This window comes from Chrysemys picta, chromosome 14 (assembly GCF_011386835.1).
Source record: "Chrysemys picta bellii isolate R12L10 chromosome 14, ASM1138683v2, whole genome shotgun sequence".
Taxonomy (NCBI): domain Eukaryota; kingdom Metazoa; phylum Chordata; order Testudines; family Emydidae; genus Chrysemys; species Chrysemys picta.
In genome coordinates, this window is record NC_088804.1 from 36,974,449 (window position 1) to 36,994,340 (window position 19,892).

Genomic DNA, 19,892 nt, shown 5'->3' on the forward strand with positions numbered 1-19,892 from the left:
TAAATGAAGACTCGGCACACAGCTTCTGAAAGGTTGCCGACCCCTGCTCTAGAGTGTATGCAAAGCAAATCAGGGAACAGGATGGAGCTGTGCAGTGATGTAGGACCGAGTGGGCTGTGAATGGCCTTTCATTGCACTAACTCGTATAAAGCAGCACAGAGTTTATCGTGTTGTAAAAAGACCACTGCCCTCACACGCTGACCGACTGTGTTGCCCAGTGCCTCACACTGGAACCCTTAGGTTGGGCCTATGATAACAGATAATGTGACACTTCCCAAGAGGGGTCGCAAATGCTGGAGGTCACCGACAATAGCTTTCATTCCTGCACCAGCAGGCCACGCTGAACTTTTTTCCACGCTGCTTTGTTTCATTTTATAGCTGCTGCTGCTGCCTGATTCTGAGCCCCTTTGCATTCTCCCAACATTGTTTCACCCCATATCATTACCTGAGTCACTAATCCGAGATGGTTATCAGCCCCTCATTTGCTCTGGGTCAAGGGGGGCAGTTGTTCCCCCCAGGCTTGGCTTTGCTCCCCATCAGACTATTCATAGGTCTATATGCACCACTCATTCCCCCCCGCCCCCCGACTTTGCAGGATATAAGATAATCATATTAGATGGTCTATATACTGACATGGCTTTGCCCCGTCCCCTGAATTTTTCTGAAATGACACTTCTGTTTGAGAACTCCCAAGCCCCTGATGCTCTCCTATAGGAAGAACTACCCATGTATGGGAGTGGAGATTGCATGAGTTTGCACTTCTAGTCTTTCCTTCTGTGGTTTCCCCCATGACATGGAGGTTCCACCCACATGAATCCCTAGATCTCATGAGGTCCAGTCCCGGGGGAATCTACTAGAGATAAGGGAGAGGCTTCCTCATGAGATACCTCATTCCCACACTGTCAGACCACCCAACGAGATCCTTGGCACTGCCTGCAGAAGGTCTGTTACCAGGAGTTTCCCTGCACGTGTCAGCATTGGGGCCAGAGAGCAATGAGCTCCAGTTATCATGGCTGGCGCAGAGAGCCCTTGAGGGCCATTATCTGCTGATGCAAGTTAGAGCAGCCCTGAAGTTGCTCTGACTTCATACCATCAGCCGATTCGGTCCCCAGCAGCCCCTGTGATCATGGGGCTGGAAAAGTGATGTAAAGCTACTTGTCCCCACCGGTGTGCAAATCACTGCGCTGGTGCAGCTGAGGCTCTAACCGTGTGCTTCCAATCAAAACCTACAGACCAAAAATATATTTGCATAACTTGTTCAGTGAATCATTCTGAAAAACCCAATACATCTGAGAAATTCAAGCACCCTCCATGGACAATTCACAAAGAGATATATATCCATTAGCAGGCCTTGTCCTGGCTCCAATGACACAATACGTATGGGGTACTAAAGCAAACTGGTCTGTAATTCACAAGGAATCTTGCAGCTCTCCTTCACCCTTGCCTCCAGCTCCTCTGGCACCCTGGCATTAAATGCCTACAACACTTAGTGCTGCAGAGATTAGGACCTCACCACAGGGTTCCATTCAATGTGGCCTACTTAACACTAACCAGTAATCTGGCATCATGTGCTGTATGGCTCGGCCGTACGTAAAAACATACACACAGCACTGATTATTTACCCCCAGCTTGTGAGTTCTGGTCTTTGCAGCAAGGGTCATCTTGTGCAGCTCGTTTCTGTTCTTAGAGGAACACTGCTCAGGGTCATAGTGAGAATTTGCCTGCAACAGAACCAGTCATTTACGAGAGAGACTGACGCAGAGTGGGAGGTGGCTATCATACAGCAGTCAGATGGGCTCTCTTACAAAAACGGATGTTAGTCCAGCACTTTGGCGACCAGGTGTGATGAGCCCCGTTGCTGTTTCCCTGCTGCTTTTACATCTGTTGCACTGGTAATTTTGAGGATTTTAGGAACCACAAACGTAAAAGTAACATGGAGCAGTTTCAATCTGTTTGGTGCCAAACGCAGCCCCCAACAATGTGTCACTCCAGCTAATTCGCTTCTGGGCTTCGACAGAGGGGTGAGGGGATCCTCCCCGGAGAGCTCCACCCCCACAAAGTCTGTGCAGCATGAGCGATGCTGTGGTAATGAAGGTGCTTTAAAGACTTAAGTGCCACCACAACAAGGCAGCAGACGCTTTTGTGCAGAGATAGTACTTTAAAGCATAATGAAAGCGGGTAGGAGGTGGGAGGGAGGGGAGAAAGACTGGGACTACAGATGCAAAGTGGTGTTGTGGGGGGGGAAATAGAATTCTTGCATTTGTAAAAAGCACACCCTCTGAACATTGCCACTGCACCCATTAAAATATACCCCAGGCTGGGGTATTAATCAGTCACAGCTCTCACTAGGCGAAGGACGCCTATGTTAGAAGGCTAACACACAGGGCCAGATTGGAATGCCCTAAGTCACACCAAGTGGTGTTTGACTTTTCAAGTTGCCCCATTGACTTAGTGGGACTGTGTGTGGTCCTATTCAAAGTGAGAAAGGCCCATACTATGCCCTTTGCGATCTCCTGCTGAAAAGTGTTCTCTAAGAGCTAGGGCTATTATACTGATCAAGCCAGAAAACGTGTTTAATAGAATTCGCACCGGCTGAACACTCTTCCAGACAGAGTACAGCAAACACCCCAGAAAGAGGTTTTAGTCTGCAGAGGAGATAACATCGGTTATTTTTATGAACAATGGTGTTTGCAGCGACTTTGCTGGAAGTGATCATACAAGTAAAGGGAGGAGCATTCGGCTTCCTATCAATAAACTCGGCAATCGCTATAACTTAGAAAAAGGGTTTGCTGTAAAAAATGTACAGGTTTTAATTTCTAGTTTAAATTAAGTTTACATTGAAAAGGGCCTGGGACGGGTGAAGGGAAAGTCTTAATTCCTGAAGAAGAGTTTGCTCCATGTGCTTATAAACTACCATCTGGAACGTTGCATAATAGCGTTAAGTATCAGCAGAAAAGGGTGTGGACTGAAAAATTTCTTTGAGACAAAGCAAATCTTATGTTTTAAGAGGCAGACAATCAGGGTCTTCATCCTCAGCGATATCTTAAATTTGCCATTACACTGTTATTAAAAGAGTAGAACTGTATAAACTAAAGTCAGAGTCAGGTCAACACAGTGCTTAGGAAAATCTGAGCCGTAGCTATTGTTTATACAGTTCCACCCATTTAATTCTACTCTGGTGAATTCTAGCCTGGGTGCAAAATGGTTTCAAAAAGCGCCAAAGGGCTAGTCCTGAGTTGGTAGGTGGCATAAATTATTTCTTTCCCTTCCCATTTTCTTCAAGTGTAGTTAGGCTTGCAGGGTGCTGGATTAACATTTCTAAACACCGAAGGGGAGATCCTTGTGCTCAGGCAGCAGCACAAGACCGGAGCGTGAAGGGGCAGAAAGTGGTTGTTCATCACCTTTATCTCCCACCCTCAAAGAGGTGCAAATTAGAGCAGCCTCAGTGGGTAGGTCTGGCAGCTGGGGATCATTGGAGCACAGTGGCACTCTGACCACACCCCCTTTCTCTAGCCACACCCCTGATACTTCCTGTGCCATGGGGGAAATGCATAGTGCTTGCTATCCTGGTTCTATGCCACCCCCTTCTCCAGGTAACACCTGTGGGAGCTGGTTAAAAAGGCTCTGGTGGCCTTGTGTTCATGGAGCAGAGCAAAGCAGTGGCCAGAACGTGGCCTTTAATTCTTCTAGCCATCGAGCAGGTACTACGCAGGCAGCAGTAATTCTAGCTCCTCCATACTGTCTCGCTGACTTGCCTTAAAGCAGACCAAACGGGAGCAGCTCTACAAGGGAAGGGGCAGTTTGTTCGCTATGCCAGCACAGCCCTTGGTCACCGTGTAACGACTAACAAGGCTTCAAAGCTGGATGTGGTGAAATTTCTGATACAGTCTTGTTCCTAGACTGTAACCTGACTCAGTCATTTCACACAGGCCCTAACAGCGTTTAAATGCTTCCTGACCTGGGCTGCATTTGAATTGATGAGCTAGAAGTCAAGACTCCATTCTGTTCCCCCTTTGTTGTATCTTAACTTGTCAACAAATGTCCATTTGATTTACCTTTTAGGTAAGTTTTTACTACAGTTAGCCCAGCATTGTAACACACGGGCCAAGTCATTAAGGGAAATTGGGCGGCTTGCTCCGAAAAGGCACTCCTTGCTCAGAAATCTGCTTCTGACCTCCCTGCATCTGCTGTGTGAGAGTGAAACATGCTACGACCTAATTACAATTCCCAGCTGGTCTCGGCGGTGCTGGAAATTCAGACACAGAGCTCCTGAACAAAGTGTGTCAGCTGACTATGGTCAGCTCTGACTTACCAGAAGGGGAAGTGCAGACAGGGTCGGTATACACTAAATATACGTAAATGAATTTAAACCAGTGCTAAGCTCTACTAATGAGCACCGAGGCTGCATGCTCTGTACCCCACCTCCCTTCACCCACTACAAACACCCGGAATTAAGAGAGCCACCAAACCCAGATAGGTTGTATTAAAAGAACTAAACAGTCATAGACAACATTATTTTGAAAAAACATTTCTTTACTTGTTTTTATTAGCGCCAATTCACAAACCCCAATACACAGTTTTCCCTAAACTTAATTCTGGGGACACTCCTCATAGATTGGGGGGGGGAGGAAGAGGGGGAGAAAAAAATATACAGAAAAGATCTTTGTTTGGTAACTAAAACTGTGCCAATGTTATTTTATTAATCCCTGAATGTTAAGCATTGACCTACTGCTGTTGAACATTCTATTCTGAATGGACAGGTCTGCTCTGCTCCATCTCTTGGGTTATGAAGCTAGAGCATCACGGAGCTGCCTTAGGGCCCCCCAGATGACTCAAGATGTTGTTTTTAAATGACCTTTGCGGGGGGGGGGGGGGGGGAAATAAAAAAGGCTGCTTGGATCCAGCAGCTGTTATTTTTGTAGTTGTTTAAAATAACCCCCGAGACCGCTGTATACAAAATAGTGAACAAATGTCCAGACCTTTTACTCCCCCCCCCGCAGTTTACTGTTGCCATGATAACTTCAAAATATTCAAATCACGTTGGATCAAATTTTAAAGAAGGGGGAAGGTGGAGGTGCAGCACAGCAACCATCAAGCAATGTTTAAGGCAAATTTACTTCTTCCCATTGATTAAGAGTTGAAAACGAGATTTGTTTTTTTTAAACTGCTAAGCATCATTATCGCCACTGGACATCTAAGCTCAGGTAATTTAATCAAAGTTTAAGTGGCGTCAACTCAAGTAGATCTGAACATCGAAGAAGGAAAATTATGTAGTCCCAAGAATACCATCAGGAACTTTAAAAAAATGCCGTATGTGCACAATTTCTAGAGATTTTTCTCCAGGTGGTAACCGGAGCCCACTTTGAACCCCATTCAAATGCGAACACATACAAAAAAAAAAAAATAATGGCAGGCCTGTAAGAACAGCAAGGTTGACTATGACAAGGGCAGGGCCAAACGGAAAGGTAAACCAACATGTTATAGAAAGCATCAGCATCTGCTTGGGGACTGAGTTACTTGTGCAACTTTTGTAAAAAATAAAAACAACTCATATGGAAGAGGGAAATGAAATGGAAAATAAAAGTCCATTTTGGGAGAAGGGAAGGGACTTCTTAGGTGCACACAAATAAGCCAGGTCTTCTCTCGTTCGCCTCATCAGAATTTAGTTGGGTGGTTGTGCTTTGCCCCTCCCTTCCTGATCCAGGCAGATGGTACCATGTGGCTAGTGCATTTACTCGTTCTGGGCATCATAATTAGCACCCCCGGCTTTCTTCAGCTCATTCTTGATGTACTCCTCCTCCAGCTCTTTGTGGTCGCTGATCACAAATTCTTTGGCAAAGTTCTAAAAGAGATAGAGAAAAGGGGAATGGCGTTAATTACTTGGGGACCAGAAACTGTCCAGCTGTGTAAACACTGGGAGGCTGTTTCCACTGGAACCTCCTTTGGCCCAGGACACCTAAGGTTAAGGTAGATGCAGGTTGCAACGCTTTCTCCTACACTTTGTCTATTTAACCTGTAAGCTCTTTGGAGTAAGGACTATCTCAGGGGTGGGCAAACTTTTTGGCCTGAGGGCCACAACTGGGTATGGAAATTGTATGGCGGGCTATGAATGCTCACGAAATTAACAATTCAGAGACATTCAAATAAACTTTATTAAATAAAGATACATTTTAGTGGAAATAAACATTAAACCTTACTTACTATTACAAATATACATACAAAACAACCTATTACGATAACTATACCAAACTTACCCCCTTTCCATGCCCTCTTTGATTAATGTGAACAATGCAGCTGGCACTCCCTGGCCAACTCCTCTTTGTTTTATCTTCAACAATGGAAAATTAACACTACTAAAACACCAGAGTCACCTAAGCCAACAAGTAGCAGGCATGTGAGCTTACACGTTCCAGGCTCTGATGGCGCGTGAGGCGCGTTTGGTTTGTGCAGCTACAGTAACTCACGTGCTCTCACGCAGGTCCTGCACACATGGGACTTTGAAAAAAAGACTAGTTCTTATCCCAAGTGCAGTACAGGTAAGATTTTTCATTGAAGCCATTAATAGCATCTTGGACACTGCATAATCATATCTATAAATTAATAGGATTGTCCAATGATGTAGCCAATCAATGCAGGAAAGCCAGTATGACTGAAGACAGAACATAATTAGGTTCCCTGCAGAACAAACCTCTTGCAGATATTTTTGTTGCCACTGTCTGCCAGGGTCCCCCACCCTCATCACCCTTCCCCCAGAACCTTTGTGGCAAGAACAACCAGCCCATTTTGCTCAGCCCGGCTGTTTGAAAACTGAAGAGATCAGAAGCATTTTGTCATCACGAATTAATGTGAACGTGCATTTGAAAGTGAAGTTTTTAATTGGTATTTCTGAGACCATTAGCAAGAGGCCATCCTGATGAGAAAAATCATTTCATGATCTGTGTGGGAGGCTAATTTCCATATCGCTGGGATATGAATAATAAAAAAATCACAGCCTCTGACAGTTAACCCTCCTCCCTCCCCCACTTTTTAATTGCTTTACAGTCAGACATTGGGATCTTACGCTGGCCCGGTGTCACCACAGCTACTTTAAACAACTGCTGTCATCATTCCACTCTCGTCCCAGGCTGGGCTTGGCCAATGCAAGAGAAAAGCCGTTTTAAAGACTTTCTGCAGATTAATTATGAAGAGCAGGAACTACTGCCGTTCGATCCAGCAGGCTGCTGGGCTGAGGAAGGCTGTCCCAGTGGACTTGAGAGACCCGGGTCAATTCCCTGCTCTGCCACCAACATCCAGTGTGACATTGGGCAAAACACTTAGCCTTTGTGCCTCAGTTCTCCCATCTGTACAATAGGTATAACAGAACTGCCCTAACCTCACTCCGGTGTTGAGGATAAATCGATTAAACGGTGAGGTGCTCGGTTGCCACAGCAGTGGGGGCCATAGAAGTATCTAATAGATGAACTGATGTCTTGAACTGGCCTCTGAAGCATCTAGTTTCAGTCACTGAAGGAGACAGGGTACTGGACTAAAGGGACCTTGGCTCTGATCCAGCCTGGTAATTCCCAAATGTTCTGTAGTCTCTCTACCGAAGGTTAACGCAATATAAACTATTCTTTGGGACACTGGCTGTTGGTGCCACAGCACAGAGATTCAGAAGAGCTGCAGAAGTATATGCAGCTCACAGGAAGGTCAGTTGTGAAACCTTAAAGCTATACGTTGCCGGGGGGTCTCGTGCAAAAGAGGTTTTTCAGAACAGACTGTGAAAGAGGTTCCACAGCACCTCTGGGATACTAGTGCTACTATACTAAAGCAAGGCTACTGGTGCTGATTCAGCATTTTCAGATCACTAGTGAAATGTACTTCCGCTTCTGCAGGGGTTGGGTGCGCACACGCACACACACAAATTGCCTCTTGCTTCATATTTTCTCTTCGCTCCCTAAACCTAACCACTTCCCACAGCTGCAAGCATTTCATTTATCCTTTCCCCATTTCAGACACTAACATCTATCAGACAATTAAACAAAAAGATTACATTCCCTTGTCCTCTGTGTGGCCGTGGATACTTAACAGCAACAGCACTGCTGACAAAAAGCCTGATCTCCCAGCTGGACCGCATCAAGAAGTCAGCAGAGCCAGGATTCTTAGTAAATGAAAGCCCAAAACCCCAGAAGAGGAAGCCTCGCAAGAACTAGGCAAGGCTTTCATAGGGAAGCAGTCATCTTGTTTGGGTGTAAACTGTTCTGGAACAGACCAGCCAAGACTGTCCGTCTGTGTATAGGGAAGAAGTGGGTTTTATATTGACATCAAATTCTACACTACATGGAGAGCTTTCATTTTGGCAGTTTCTCAAGAGCCTCAATTTGTACTGGGGGGAGGAAGGGAGAGAAAAGGGTCAATTTGGAAAAGATTTGCCACTTTTTTCATGCAGTGGAAAGGAAGGCACGCAGGCCCCGACTGATCCCATTTCACACTGCAGGGAACCTCAATATTTAAAAGATACTTGAAAGAAAAGAAGCTTATAGCAGCTAAGTGAAACCTGGTTCGCTCTGCTTTAGTTTAAATCGTGGTCAGAAGGAATTCTGGAAAATTACAATTGTTTGGCAGCACTTCAGGCTCCCCGATCAAATCAGTTCCCCTTAGCCCCATCATCAGTTCCTTTCTGGTACAGGATAGACCAGCGCTACCTTCCCAGAAAGTAACTGACAGATTGTGACTATTTAAAATTAGGTGTTTTATGTTGACAAGGGAGAAACCCAGGAGCACTTAATCCAGCTATGCTCAGGAGTCTGGAATACAGAAGGGGGAAGGGACTATTTTAAGACATTCAAGTTCCATGAGGATTTACCCAGCTAAGAAACCCAAAGAGCCATTGTACTTGCAATTATTCTGCGTGAAGCTCTGTAGAGGGGCTCAGCTTTTGTTAATCCCAAGCAAACAGAGTCCTATCAAGTTGCTGTTCACTGCACTGTATTACCACACAACCCCCCTGTGAGTTTAGCAGTTTCAGTCTGTTTCCCACTGGGTTAGTAAACCTTCCCCCTCTCTAACACAAAAGCTTGCCAGTGCCAGGGTTACGTTAAAAAAAGGTAAGTCTTTACATAGTCTTTAATGAGAGTTGTAGCTGGCCCATAAATGCCTTTCAAAAACAAACAAAAACACACACCACTATGCCTCCGCGCAAAATGTGCAAATGAAGCACAGAATCATAAAAATGTAGGACTGGAAGGGACCTTGCTGGGTCATCTAGTCCAGTCCCCTGATGAGACTTTTCCTCAACAGCCAGTTCTGCAAGTTCAGCCTGGATTCTGAAATTCATGTTGGATTCTTTCCTGCTTTATGCATCATCATCATCATCAGGAACCCTGAGCCAAATGATGTGTATTATACATTAGGTGCAGTTATGCTGCTGCTCTGGCATTATCTATAAGCCGCAGCACAGCTGGGACAGAATTAGTGCTAAAGGATGTAGAATACCACGAGTTATTTCAGTTCTTTGTCAGTTGCCAATGACTGGAAAGAATTTAACAGAATGGAGTACTGGTCCCTCCATATCAGAGTTGAGTATGAGAACAGGGAGGGAGAGGGTCTTACATTGCCACGCCTACCTCAATATTAGCGTTTTAGGGGATAGTAGAAGGGTAGGGAAGGTGAGAAGAAAATAAAGATTAACCAGAGTGGAGTAAAACCCAAAACATAATGCAACACAATCAGTGGAGCTGGTCAAAATGTTCTCAGTTTCAACTGACAGTTTTTTGCCCAAATTTCAACAAAAACAGGGAGGAAAAGGGACGTGATAAAACAAAGAGTAATTGTATTTCCTTTTGGACCTGCTCTAAAAAAACTACACCAAGCTAAGCAGAAAAATAAGTGAGAATCCATCTGCAGCAGTTGGAGGAACACACAATGTTTCTCCATTAAATATCTGTTCAAAAGATACAAGGGAAATGTTTTGTTGTAATTGGACAGGGTTTGAGCAGATGCACAAGACACAGCATGCAGGGTTAGAATGAGTTCCCCTAAGTTATCAGGGTATGACATAACTTGGTGAGGCAGGTTTACACCCTCAGTTTATTCTGTGCTTCTTAGGCCTTGGCTACACTCGGGAATTCACAGCGCTGCCGCGGCAGCGCTGTGAAGCACGAGTGTAGTCGCGCCACCAGCGCTGGGAGAGAGCTCTCGCAGAGCTGTATGTACTCCACCTCTCCGAGGGGAGTAGCTTGCAGCGCTGCGAGCGAGCGTGCAGCGCTGCAGGCTCTGATTACACTGGCGCTTTACAGCGCTGCACTCGGGGGGCGTTTTCACACCCCTGAGCGCAGCAAGTTGCAGCGCTGTACAGCACCAGTGTAGCCAAGGCCTGAGCTATCCCTATCCTATTATATGGCTGAGATGCCTCCTGTGTTGGCTTTTTTACCCTAGAAGTGTAATCTGGGTCACCGCCATAATTAAGGCTTTACTTTGTACCTTTCTGTCTGCAGACACTGTCAGGGGTGTGCACGGTTCTTTGCGCTGGCTTCCTGTTCACTTCCAGGTGCAAGTCTAGTTGCTAGGGAACCTCTTTAAGGCCTGAATGGCCTGGCACACAGGTGATAGAGAGGAAGTGTGGTTCAGTGATTTGGGTGCTTCCCTGGGAATCTGGAGACCTGAGTTCAACTTCCTGCTACCAAAGCTGTCCTGTGTGACCTTGTACATGCCACTCAGGGCAGGGTTGAGTCAAGCACCTAAATACCTTTAAAAATAAGGCACAGAGGGATTAAGGGCCAGAGTTCCCCATTTGTAAAATAGGAACACCACCTTCCCCACAAGGGTGAGGGGAGGAGAGAATAAATACATTAGAGATGGTGAGATGCTCACATACTACAATAATGGGGCCATACAAGTATCTTAGATATAGCTGACACCACTTCCTGCCCTATATTCCCTCATGCCAACGAAGAGTTGTTGGTTCCTGGGATTAGACGGGACAGCAGGACTTTCCCAGCTGAGGGCTCTCCCCTCTGGAATTCACCATCCTGACTGTAGAGAGCACACAGGATGGTCCTACTTGGTATAGCCTAGGAGTGATCTTTGCTTGGCTTAATGCAGCTCATGGTTTGGTTATAGCTTGCTTGGTTATAGCAGCCCTGCTTCAGTGCGGAGTGGCCTAGAGCAATTCGGTATGTGTTACAAGAGACTAAGAGGGTGTTAGTCTGCAGTGAGTCTGTTAACCCTTTCACATTTAATTCAATGTTGCCAGGTACAGTATATACATATCATTCTTACTGAAATGTAGAGATTTCCCCTGCCCCATGCCGAAGGTGAGCCACGTATTTCTTGCCAGCTCGACTATCTATACAATGTAAAATCTCCAAAAGTAGCAGAGAAGGCTGGATTGCTGCCACCTTTGCTTCAAACTGCAGCCTTCCTGCAGCATGATAAGTGCCAATCTTTGCTTGCAGGACATGCTGCTGCATCTCAAACCAAACAGAGTCACTGACATCAGCTTAGTCCCAATACAGTACCAATAAGTGTATGAACTCAGGAACGGACAAACCAGGTTAGAAAAGCACCTGCTTAGGTGTCTATGCCTTACGCCGAACCTCATTAAGGTTCATTTACCCCCCGCTCCCTTCCTCCAGACATCACTTAGTCCTGACCCTGCAGTGACAACTTTTCTGCAAGGGATAGATGAGTGACTCTGGGGCAGTGGCATCCAGTAACCCCTCCATCAGAGGCTCCCACTTAGAGAAGCTTTGCTACCCCCAGCATGCATTGTGACCCTTTCTCCCCCCAGGAGCTGCTAATCACAGCAAGGTGGGGGCGGGGGCGATAAGGGTTCCCAATAGAGTTGGAACACAGAAGTCCACAAGCATCAGGCTTTAGTCAGATTTCTGTTCTTGCATCAGAGCTCCTTTTTCTCCGCCCCAGGAGGATGGGAAGAAGGGAGGGGGCTATAAGAGACAGGAAGGAAAGTCGTCCCACACCACACCCAGTTTTCTAATTCCTTTCAAATGAATGTCAGAACAGACCTCGCTGATCCAGGCACAAAGCAGAACTCTGACTCTGGGTCCTGGGGCTGTTTGCAAACCTCTTGATTTGCCTCCCCACCCCCAAATTTTTTTACAACCTCAGCAGAGCCTTTACAGTGAATTGCAGCTTTTGTATCGCTCCAGAGCCACCAGTGAGCCTATAGATAACGGAAACAACGTGGCGGTTATCTTCGTGGACAGCAGGATTCAGCAATAACCGGAGCATCTTTGCTTTGCCTCTTGAATCATTTTACACAATACACAAAATAAAGTGTATACAATGCACTACAACATGGGAATGCATTGTACGCTCTGCTCTGCCTTTTGAGTGCTCAGCGGAGGAGAAAGCAATAGAGACCAAGGCCCAGATCCTGCGAGCTGATCCAGGCAGGCCCTTCTGCCTGCCTAGAGCACCACTGACCTCCACGGGACTCTACATGGAGGCAAGGGTCCACCCATCTGGTCAGATTGCAGGACTGGGGCCTGTCTCTCCCACTTAGAGACAAGGGATTTATGCAACATTTCTGACCTGCTCTCCTCTGCTAAACATCAGTATGGAAGAAACTTTGCAAAGGATTCTCCCTCCCATATGGCCTCTGAATGCTCTAATACAGGGGGCCACAAAAGCTCCTTAGCCAACCAAGGCAGAATTTGCGTGGGGCAGGTATTGTGTACAATTGGGCTGCCTTGCAGAGGCCCCCTTATAAGTCCTGGCATAAAGGGCGTGGCAGGGCCGAGGGCAGAAGGAAAGTCATTGGAATACATACACCTATGCGGAGGATGAGTTACAGCAGCTCCTGGCTGCTTTAAAATTATGCCAGGTGGCTTGCAGTGGGCCCCACAGCAGGTCAGAATCCTCCCTGGAGGCACAGTACAGAATTCCACCCCTTATGTCTACAGGAGGCAGCTGCTGGTTTATGTCCAGTTCAGATGCAACCTAGAGGAGACATGTTCTGGGTGACCTTGGGCACATCCCATACTCTCTGTGTGCCTCAAGTCCCTATCTGTACAAAGGGGATAGAATACTTCCTTCCTCTCACTCTTTGTTTTGTCTATTTAGTTTGCCAGCAGCTTAGGGTAAAGACCATCTCTCACCATGTCTGTGTGCATTGCCCCGCATAATGGAGCCTTGATCCTGAATGGGGTTTCTAGGCACTAGAATAATAGAGGGGAGTTATTGCATTGTAGCCAGTGCCACAGCCACAAAGGCACTGGCCCTACACTATAGGTGAGGCCATTTCAAATGCAACATTTGCCAACCTTGGTATCCACCAATTCTGACCGTAGGGAGAAGCCAGTACCATCCTCTAGGAAATGTGGACCCGACCAATGACAACTGTATCTGAGCTGATCTCTAACTTCTTGCAAAAGGTCTTAGATAGGAAAAGTTAGACCACGGTGTCAAAAACTGGATTACTGAATATTGTTTATTGTGGGTTGAGAACATTAGACACTGAACTATCCTTATTAGACCAGGACTATGAGGTGGAGGAATTCCATCTCCATTTGTTATAGCTATTATGTTAAAACACCGGCAGAAAAAAAAAAAAAAAGGGATTAAAAATGGTCATGTTAAGACAGAAGCAGAACTACTGTTTGAGTTAACAGATGCTATCCACCCAGTCTCACTTGGGAGATGCCGATTCATATTCACTAGAGGCAGCACACATTACTCTGAAGGCCTGATTATCACACTGTCTCATTAAACAATTGTCTGTGCTAGCATTTGAAGTGTTGCACAACATGCATGCACACACACACCTCAGTTCAGAGTGATGGCTCATCACTCTGATCTTAAAAGGAAGCAGCTTCCACTTTACACCTTACAAGTCTGCATGGTGACAGGCCGCCTCTCGCCCTATAAAAAAAGGGTAATTTGCCTTTCCATTTTCAGTGGCGTTGAAATAAGATTTCAGCCTGGTAACATAGAATGTGTTGATCTGCTAAGCCCGCAGCTCCTCTCTCAGGGTACTTCGTTCTATGAATCATGGTAAATTACAGTCAGCAGCCTTTCTTCGCTTACCACATCAGTGCATTTTCATCACCCCTCACCTCCACTTTAGCAGCAGACACGGTCTGATCTAAAGACAACTTCATTTGCAATTTAGAGAGCGTGACCTCAGATCTTGTTTTCAGTATTTTAGCCATTTCAGTTTCCCCAACAGTAGAAGCAATGAAGAGAAGATGAATTAGTCATACCCAAGAGGACAGTGAACATTTAAGGCCCAGATCTTCTTAGCCCAGGAGGACACAGCACAAGGAAGTGTGTGAGTAAAAGTGTCCTTAAGACACCTTTGTACTGCCCTAGCTGTGTGCCAGTCTGGCCATACAACAGAAGTGAAAGCTGCCTGAAGGTTACCTTCATTCGTGATCGTTCCCCTTTATTCGACATTGGTGAGGCCTCATCTGGAGTACTGTGTCCAGTTTTGGGCCCCACACTACATTGGAAAAATTGGAAAGAGTCCAGCAGAGGGCAACAAAAATGATTAGGGGGCTGGAGCACATGACTTATGAGGAGAGGCTGAGGGAATTGGGATTGTTTAGTCTCCAGAAGAGAAGAATGAGGGGGGATTTGATATCTGCTTTCAACTACCTGAAAGGGGGTTCCAAAGAGGATGGAGCTTGGCTGTTCTCAGTGGTGGCAGATGACAGAACAAGGAGCAATGGTCTCAAGTTGCAGTGGGGGAGGTCTAGGTTGGATATTAGGAAACACTATTTCACTAGGAGGGTGGTGAAGAGCTGGAATGGGTTACCTAGGGAGGAGGTGGAATCTCCTTCCTTGGAGGTTTTTAAGGCCCGGCTTGACAAAGCCCTAGCTGGGATGATTTAGTTGGGGATTGGTCCTGCTTTGAGCAGGGGGTTGGACTAGATGACCTCCTGAGGTCCCTTCCAACCCTGATATTCGATGAGCTGTCAACAGTCCCAGGCAGGCAACACAGCAACTAAGGGATCAGTGGAGCCTCTTATCCAGCAACATCCCCTATGGCCCCCACGGGGAATAGATATGGAGCAACAGTGGCTCTATGCCAGAGGTTGATCACCCTATGCTGGAGTGGGCTTCCAGCAGTCATTACAGCACAGATGAAGTCCCTGGGTGGAAGTGACCCAGTAGTGGCCATTCCACCAGCTTGTAGGGATGCTTTGCACAGCTGGTGCAGTGCAGAGTAGCCAGGCGTCTTTCCCCTCCCCACTTCAAAAAAACGAATTGATTGTTAAATGCAAAACAGAACTCAACAAGTTTGTCTTCAAACCCCAGCAATTTCCTCATCCAAAGGAATTCCATGAATATTTGTTCATAAAAATCGAGCGGCTTTCCACCCAAATTTGCTTTAGACAGACAACAGAGCATATGACTTTCTGGGCAGGAATGCTGGAGGAAACCGTGAATAGTCAAGGTTTCCAGAAGGTAAATGTTGAACTAGCAAATGTGAGCATTCGTACCAGGCATGCATCCAACCAGGGACTGGGAATCCCTTTATTTATACAGAGCCATGGAAGAGCTTGGTGTTTACAGAACAAAGATTTCCTACTCTGAGGAGCTTAAAACCCTAAGTTAAGATGAGAATAACATAGATGAAGGAAGAGGAAAAAAAGGAGTTTCCCCTGCAGCAAGGAGAACTAAGACTTTTTTTAAATGAATCTCTACAATCTGCAGAAAGGGAGGAGGCCAGGAGAGAAAGGCTGGTACTACCAGCCTCCTGCTCTCTTTGGACACCCCTTTTGCAAACAAGAGCAGATAGGCGAGCCAAGGCAAGTAGCACATGTGTGGACATTGCAGCAGCAATCAGAGAGAGGCTGGACCTGATCATTCACGGCCCTGCATCTCATGGAGTCATCTATACCAGCTCAAAGGAGAGTGCAAAGTGGGTGTAAAATCAGCATGGCAGCATTTGACAGCCTGGCTTCCAGAGGTGTGGGGCAAGGCACTGTTAGGACCACGGTGCACAGGGCGGTCATTAGTCATCAGCACAGTTGCCCATTTTAAAACCCAAATGGAGCCTTTTTTTCCCCCCTCTTCTTTCCCCCCCCTTTTTAAGGTAAAAAGACAGCCCTCCTGTGCTAAGGCCATGTGTGCCAAATTTCATCATGGAGGAAACAGAGTGAAGACTCATGGCCCTCAGAACAGCTCGAAACATAAACAGCTCGAAACAGCATCAACTACCCTAGGTCAGTGGTTCTCAAACTAGGGCCGCTGCTTGTTCAGGGAAAGCCCCTGGCCGGCCGGGCCAGTTTGTTTACCTGCCGCGTCTGCCGGTTTGGCCGATTGCAGCTCCCAGTGGCTGTGGTTCGCTGCTCCAGGCCAATGGAAGCTGTGGGAAGCAGCACAGGCCGAGGGATGTACTGGCTGCCACTTCCTTCAGCCCCCATTGGCCCGGAGCAGCGAACCGCGGCCACTGGGAGCCGCGATTGTTTACCTGCCGCGTCCGCAGGTTCAGCCCAACAGGCCCGGCCCGCCAGGGGCTTTCCCTACACAAGCGGCGGCCCTAGTTTGAGAACCACTGCCCTAGCGCACGCTGTACCTTTCCACATTTCCTGGGTGCTCCTGAGCAAGGCAGGTCAAAACAATCGTTACAGAAACGGAGACAGCCAATAGGTTGGATGTGTATTTGAGCACCAAGAGACAGAACTCAATTATTAAAGCAGGTAAATCTAGGAGAGGGCTTGGCTTTTTAAGTGACACAAAAAGTTTAAAGTGCAACACTAGTGTATAATTTTAAGTGAACAAGTGGGGCCTACTCAATCAGGCTGCCAAACCTGCAGCCACATATCCACCCAGCCTGGGTCAGCTTTATCAATGGGACCTTTGCATCAAAAAGCACCAAGTGTCCTGTGTTCGATCTTTGCTATTATAAATGGTGGCCTACGGTAGGATTTGAACCGCTATGGATCTCTGAAATTTGGGGTGAGCCCCTTCAGCCAGGGGAGTGTGTAATCCACACTAGTCCGGTGTAAATCTTTGTCCCCCTCTCGTGGTTGGACTACATACATAGGTTTGAGGCTGTTACTGCTCCTAATTGATTGGACTTGGTCCGCCGGCTTAAGTGCTAGAGATTTATGCTTTTAGATTCAGAAGTCCCCATGAATTACCCAGCCATTCCCACACCACAAGGTGTGCAGCATGAGATGGAGTATGCTGACAGAGCTCCATCAAGTTAATTTGAACTCCAACAAGCTATACCGCAGGAGTCTCCACTCGCCCCTTAATAGCATGTTAAAAGGCACCCACTCTGGGTGCATGTCTGCATGCCATCCACCCCTACTCCAAACCCATCCTCAGCTGACCTTGCAGAAGGGTTTGGGGCAAGTCACAGACCTGAATGTTGGCTTTCCAGCTGTGGCAGAGGGATGGGGGTGGAAATTGAATAGCCTGACAAAGGACCCACCCAAGGTTTACTTGAACTCCTCCAGTATAATAAGCACAGAGTGTCTGGACCTTTTGCCATAGTTTAAGATGAGGGATTTCAGCTCCACTGAAGTCAATGCAAATGCGCTGATTTCCATCAGTTGAGGATCTGGCCCAGTAATTTTACAATTCTTGAAATACCACTTCATAAAATACAGAGCAACTGCAGCCACTTCCAGGAGAGGAACCCAAAAGAATGCAAAGCACAAAGAAAGGGCAGGCCAGTTCCACTTGCTTTTAGAATCTCGACAGAAGCACGGTGCCTATTGGCATTTGTTCAGCTTTGAACAGTGCTCAGCCCGTTGCTTGTAAATGCATCTATAGTGTATCATAGAACCATAGAGTTAGAAGGGACCTGCCAAGACGCAGGATTTGTTGTGTCTAAAGCATCCAAGACAGGCTATCCAGCCTCCTTTTGAAAACCTCCAGTGAAGGAGCTTCCACAATCTCCCAAGCAGTCTGTTCCCCTTGTCCTACTGTTCTTACAGTTAGGAAGTTTTTCCAGAGATTGAAATCTGCTCTGCTGTAGTTTGAACCCATTGCCTCTTGTCTTGCCCTGTGTGGCAAAAGAGAACCACTTTTCTCCATCTTTTTTATGGCGGCATTTCAAGTATTTGAAGACCTCTATCATGTCCCCTCTTAATCTCCTCTTTTCCAAACTAAACATAGCCCGTTCCTTCAGCCTTTGCTCATATGACTTACATTCCATCCCTTGGATCAGCTTTGTTGCTTGCCTCTGGATCCTTTCCAGTCTCTCTACATCCTTTCTACACTTTGGTTACCAAATCTGGACGTAGTACTCCAACCGAGGCCTAACCAGCTCCGAGTAGAGCAGTACTATCACCTCCCGTGACTCGCATGCTATGCCTCTGTTAATCATAGGATTAAAAGGTACTGCAAGGGTCATCTAGTCTAACCCTCCTGCGACTCTCCAAGAATACCCAAGCAGGACTCCTTCTCATTGGAACTTGGGTCTTAGAGAGAGGAAGGTGGACTTTCACAAATATTCTACCACAGCAAGTGCCCTTCACGTTTTACTCCAGGGTCTACTGACTGTTTGAAACCCAGAGACTTGTTCTGATCATTCAAAACTCAAAGCTGTTATCTGCTATACAAAAAACACCTTGTGCCATACTGTTAATTCTGAAGGCATCCCCTGTGTTAAGTATGGGTAGAATACACAACTAAGTGTACATAGGGGGCCGGGATGCAAGAGAAGCCACAAAATAGTGAGCAGCTCACACAGCTGGGTTTTTTTTTTTAATGTTATTTCTCTTTCTAGAGCTCCTGTTATCTCACCCAGGGAACCAAAACTGGGTAAAACTTGTGCTTTCTTGGCAAAAAAATATATAAATAAATAGACTAATATTTCTGCTTGCAACCAATTTCATATTAATAAAGCTTTGCTTCATCGCTACCATTGATAGGGGTCAACCTTCTGTTTCAGCATGAATCCTTCACTGTAGTTCCCATGTTGGGAGGTGCAGCATAAATGGGTATTTCCTAGGAAGGCGTTTGAATTTCAGCAGGCCTGCCCCATTTTTGAGTCATTTGTAGGTTAAAATCATTAAGTCAACAAACATTACACAGTAAACGGAAGGGACCTTCATTTTCATCCTGCACACTCCGCTCTCAAAGAGCTTTCTCAATGTAGACAAATACTATGGGACAAGGTTGTTACAAGGAGGAGGATGAAAAACTGTTCTCATTAACCTCTGAGGATAGGACAATAAGCAATGGGCTTAAATTGCAGCACGGGCAGTTTAAACTGGACATTAGGCAAAACTATAATGCGGACAACTGACCCATACAACAGCCCATAACTTCCTGTTACATGTCATTTGAACTTGATTGGTTGCCTGTTTAATAGCCTGTTTGATTTAATAGGCTATTGGAGAGTTAACCACTCTTGGCTTTGACGTAAAGCTTTGATAGGAAGTTTTCAGCTAGAATAACTGTCAGGGTAGTTAAGCACTGGAACAAATTGCATAGGGAAGTTGTGAAATCTCAGTCATTGGAGATTTTTAAGAACAGGTTGGACAAACACCTGTCAGGCATGGTCTAGTTATTACTTAGTTCTGCCTTGAGTGCAGAGGACTGGACTAGATGACCTGTTTGAGGTCCCGTCCGATCTCTTCTATGATTTTCAATATTCAGCCTGTTCTGACAGCTCAATGAGAAAGGGTATTCTGAGGCACTAGAAAGAGGCAGTACATTTAGGGAACTGGTTTATAAAGATGGGTCCCACCATAACCATTTCTTCAGCAGAAGCAAATGCTGAACTGTAAATCTATTCAGTCATAGTTGTGCTGCTGTTGGCTAGGATACCCTTGCGTACAACAGCGGTAGGAACGTTTTTTGGTGGTCCCTTCTTGCCTTAAACTCTAAGACTATTTTAACACCTAGTTCTGACACAGTGCTTTCAGCAATAGATTTCAAAGCCCTTTACTAAGGAGGTCAGTATCATCATTCCCATTTTACAA

The 19,892-nt window shown here is 46.1% G+C and overlaps 1 protein-coding gene across 1 annotated transcript in view; it reads right to left on the reverse strand.

The window, feature by feature from the left end:
- Nucleotides 1–4,515: 4,515 nt before the first annotated feature.
- The window catches only part of COTL1 (coactosin like F-actin binding protein 1), a 33,122-nt gene continuing 17,745 nt past the window's right edge, over nucleotides 4,516–19,892 (reverse strand). The window contains exon 4 of the mRNA XM_005292296.5: nucleotides 4,516–5,842. Within this exon, the coding sequence (XP_005292353.1) occupies nucleotides 5,732–5,842 (111 nt within the window). The 3' untranslated portion in view covers nucleotides 4,516–5,731. The remainder of the gene's footprint in view (nucleotides 5,843–19,892) is intronic.